We start from the raw sequence: 3,525 nt of genomic DNA, 5'->3' as shown, positions 1-3,525 counted from the left end.
GACCGGTGCCAGGCCATTTGGGTGCTGCCAGACACCCCTCAGGGCAGCTCAATGACCCCAGTCCTGCCCCACTTTCCCCAGACACCCCACTACTGAACCCAGTCCCAGACGTGCTACCTCTCATGGAGCCATACCCTAGCACAGAGCCACTGGGGTCCCGAAGGGGCACAGCCTGAGCCCGAGCCTGGGAATGGCCTCCGCAAAGGAGGAGACGAGGCAGTGCTGCTGTTTGGGCATCTGCATTTATTACATGGCTGGGGCAAGCCTGGGGCTGCCACTCGCCTGGGCCCCTCCGGTCAAAGGCAAATGACCCGTCCTCCTTAAATATTGGTTATAAAACAAATTTCTTTTTTTCCTTTTTCTTTTTCTTAAAAACCCCATCTCTCTCTCCATACTTTTTTTGTCTTTTGTATTTGAGTATAAAAGTGGGGGCGGGCACTCCGCCTCGCCTGCCGCTACCTCCGCAGGCTACGCTGTGCCTGCCGCAGCAGCGTGTCGAAGTCCAGGGAGTCGAATTTACTCTTGACGGGGGCTGGGTCGAAATCCTCCCGGTTTGAGTCTGGAAAACACGGGGAGAGGCTGCCTTGAGCCATGGGGACACCAGCACAGTTCTGACCATCCCCACAGCAACTCCTCCCCAACTCGCTTCACCTGCCAACCTGTAGACCCAGAGCTGGATGGGTGGATGGAGGATCAGACCTGGCCTCCATCATAGCGCTGGAGAGATGGGGAGCCCCTGTCCCACCTCCCTTGGAGCAGGACTATCCCTAGACATGGCCCCGCCCAGCCAAGCCTGACTGACTGCAAGGACAGGGACTCTTCCACCTCTGCGAAGGAGCAAGAACCCAGGGTGTCCCCCCCACAACTTGGGGGCTGCGTGACTCACCCAAGTCAGCGTAGTTCCTCCTGCAGAACTGCCTGCGGCCACCAAAGCACAGGTCAAAGGGCTGCTCATCCGGGCGGCGCAGCTTGTGCCCACTCTCGATGGCAGCAAAGGCTTCCTCGGCATAGCGGTAGGTGACAAAGCCATAGTTGTCCCTGGAGTTGGGGAAGGAGGAAGATCAGCAGTAACACAGTATGTTTGTCTGTCCCTTTGAGGAATGGGAAAAGGTCCAAGAGGAGCCATCCCTGCGAAGGGGCTGGCCCATGTCCCCGCAGCTCTTACCCCTCAGAGCGGAAGTGCAGGGTGCACTCCTCGATGTCCCCGAACACAGAGAAGCGGTGCCGCAGCTCCGACCGGGTCATTCTGCTGGGGATCTTGCCAATAAACACAACTCGCCGCTCCTCCTGCGGGCAGGGATGTCCCATGAGATGGGAACAGGGCACTCGGCATCTCCGAGCTCTCTCAGTGAGCAGGACCTCTTGCACAGAGCTCCGTCCCCGCATCGCCACCCATGACACCACGCTCTGGGCAAAGCGTCCCAGCAATGCTGCATGCAAGGCTGCAAGCCCAAGGCTTCCTGAAGTGATGGAGGGGCTGTGGACTCCCCAGCCCCAGCTTCCCAGCCCTCCTCCACTCACTATTGCACGTTCCTTCTGGAGGATCCTCTGCCTTTGGTAGTGGTCCTGTGCATCGAAACTGTATCTGGTAGGGCAGAAACCACACACGTGAGCTACAGGATCATGGGGAGGACCAGCAGGGATCCCAGAGATACTGAAGAGATACTGACGGAATGGGTGCACCCCTGCCCGGGACACAGAAGGCTGGGAGATGGGTTGGGGGGAGCTCACGCTGCTGCAGGGTGGCCACACTCACCTTCTCCGCCTGTTACTCCTCCTGCGGGGCGAGGGGGAGCGGGACTGGCTGCGGGAAGTGGATCTGGAGGAGTAGGAGGACGCTGATGATGAGGACGAGGACCTATCCCGTGACCTGCCACATGACCCACAGCTGGAGCGGGAGGAGGAGCTGTGGGAACATCTTGAGCGGTACCTGGGGAAAGGAGAGACACAGCTCAGTGCTGAGTCCTCCCTGCGATCAGGACCACAAGGCTCCAGAGAAGAGAAAGACCTTTGTCCTCCCCAAGGTACCCAGCACCCCACTCAGACAGGACCCATCCCCAGGGCGAGCTGGGATAAGGAAATTTCTGCCCAAGTTTGCCAGGGGAAAGATTTTGCTCCACTTGGCTCCAAACATCGCAGCGTAAAAGGAGCAGGCTCACAACAGGCACTGCCTCTGAAGAGCAATAAATAGTCGGGGGGAACCAGGCAGCACTCAACTGTGACCTGGCAAGGGCCCAGGTGGGGCTGGGGCTGTCGTGGTGAGCCCCACATGGTGCACAGGATGACAGGGAGCCATCACATCCACTTTGTACTCAACAGCCACACAAACGGAGATGGTACATGCCTCCAGCCACACCGAGGACAGGGCTGGGCTCCTGCGCCCACCGCCTCCCACCTGCTTCTCTGGCAGGGCAAGTGCAGCTTAAGGGCAGCAGGACTGAAACCCCTCCGGGATGAAGCTGTGCTGCCCCCAGCCAGCAGCAGGGTCCCTCTCTAAATGTGCTGCCTGCAAGTCATCCCGGCCATAGGCAAACTCAGGCCCCAAGTGGGGTGTGCTGCCTCGTACTGCCACATCTCCTGGAGGACAGTAGGTCAGGATGGCACAGTCTGTGAGGACATATCCCAGCACAGGGCCAGCTGCATTTGCTGGAAAGCCAAGCCAGACAGGGCAAGTCCCCGAGCTGCACGTCCCTGGGACATGGCACCATATACACGCCCTTTCCAGCTCCAGCCTCCACACCTACTGGCTATTAATGGAGGGGCCTTGGCTGGTGAAGCCCTTTGTGCCCTGGGATGTCTCCAGAACTGGCTTAACACCCAGGGGAGGGCAGATGAGGGATCCCTCGCCAGCTCTAATGCCGCTTGCTCCAGCTGGGACTCCAAAAAAATTGCATCCCATGGAGACCAAGTCGACCCACTTTCCTACACAGTCACCTCTGTAAGGAGCGCAGGGAGCCCCTCAGGCAGCCCAGCCAGACAGGGTTTTCTCTGCTCGCCTCCAACAGCTCCCTGGAGGGCTCCCTTGTGGCTTCTCTCATTTCCACAAGTAGAGCTGAGACTGCCCTACAGCACAAACACCAACTCCTGCAATAATACCCCAGAAAAAGCATGCAAACGCCAAGGTGAAGCCAAGTACTTGTACCATGGTGTTCCAGGAGCAGGAAAGCCTGGCTCAGTGGTGGCTTTGCAGGGACACCTGTTCAGACAGGGGTTCAGCCAGACACCCACTGGCAGGGTGTCACAACAGCTCCCCTGGTCTCTGCAAGCCAGGCAACCTTTCAGAAAGGCCACAAGGACAAAACGATCTGATACAGACATCGAGCAGGTCCATCAAGATGTATCTGGGCTCCCTCACAAATGACTGGCCACCAGACAAAGAGCAAGCGGACAGATGCTCCACCGCTTACCTTCGCCACCGCTTGGGCGGTGGGGAGAACGATCGTGACCGTGACCGGGAGGATGAGGATGAAGATGAGGACTCGCTAGCTCCATCTGAACTGGAGCTGAAAGAGCGGCTGGCACGGC

The 3,525-nt window shown here is 58.6% G+C and overlaps 1 protein-coding gene across 1 annotated transcript; it reads right to left on the bottom strand.

Annotated features, from left to right (window-relative positions):
• Positions 1-371: 371 nt before the first annotated feature.
• LOC104500933 (peroxisome proliferator-activated receptor gamma coactivator-related protein 1-like) lies at positions 372-3,482 on the bottom strand (the record flags this gene model as incomplete). The annotated part of the gene is made up of 6 exons (XM_010144662.1): positions 372-559; positions 887-1,038; positions 1,166-1,287; positions 1,522-1,585; positions 1,757-1,930; positions 3,408-3,482. Coding segments are annotated over 6 exons (691 nt in total), but the record flags the coding sequence as incomplete, so codon positions are not given.
• Between the last annotated feature and the right edge of the window lie 43 nt (positions 3,483-3,525).

This window comes from Buceros rhinoceros, unplaced genomic scaffold (assembly GCF_000710305.1).
Source record: "Buceros rhinoceros silvestris isolate BGI_N320 unplaced genomic scaffold, ASM71030v1 scaffold24971, whole genome shotgun sequence".
In the NCBI taxonomy this organism is placed as follows: Eukaryota; Metazoa; Chordata; class Aves; order Bucerotiformes; family Bucerotidae; genus Buceros; species Buceros rhinoceros.
This window is presented reverse-complemented; position numbering and strand designations above follow the sequence as displayed.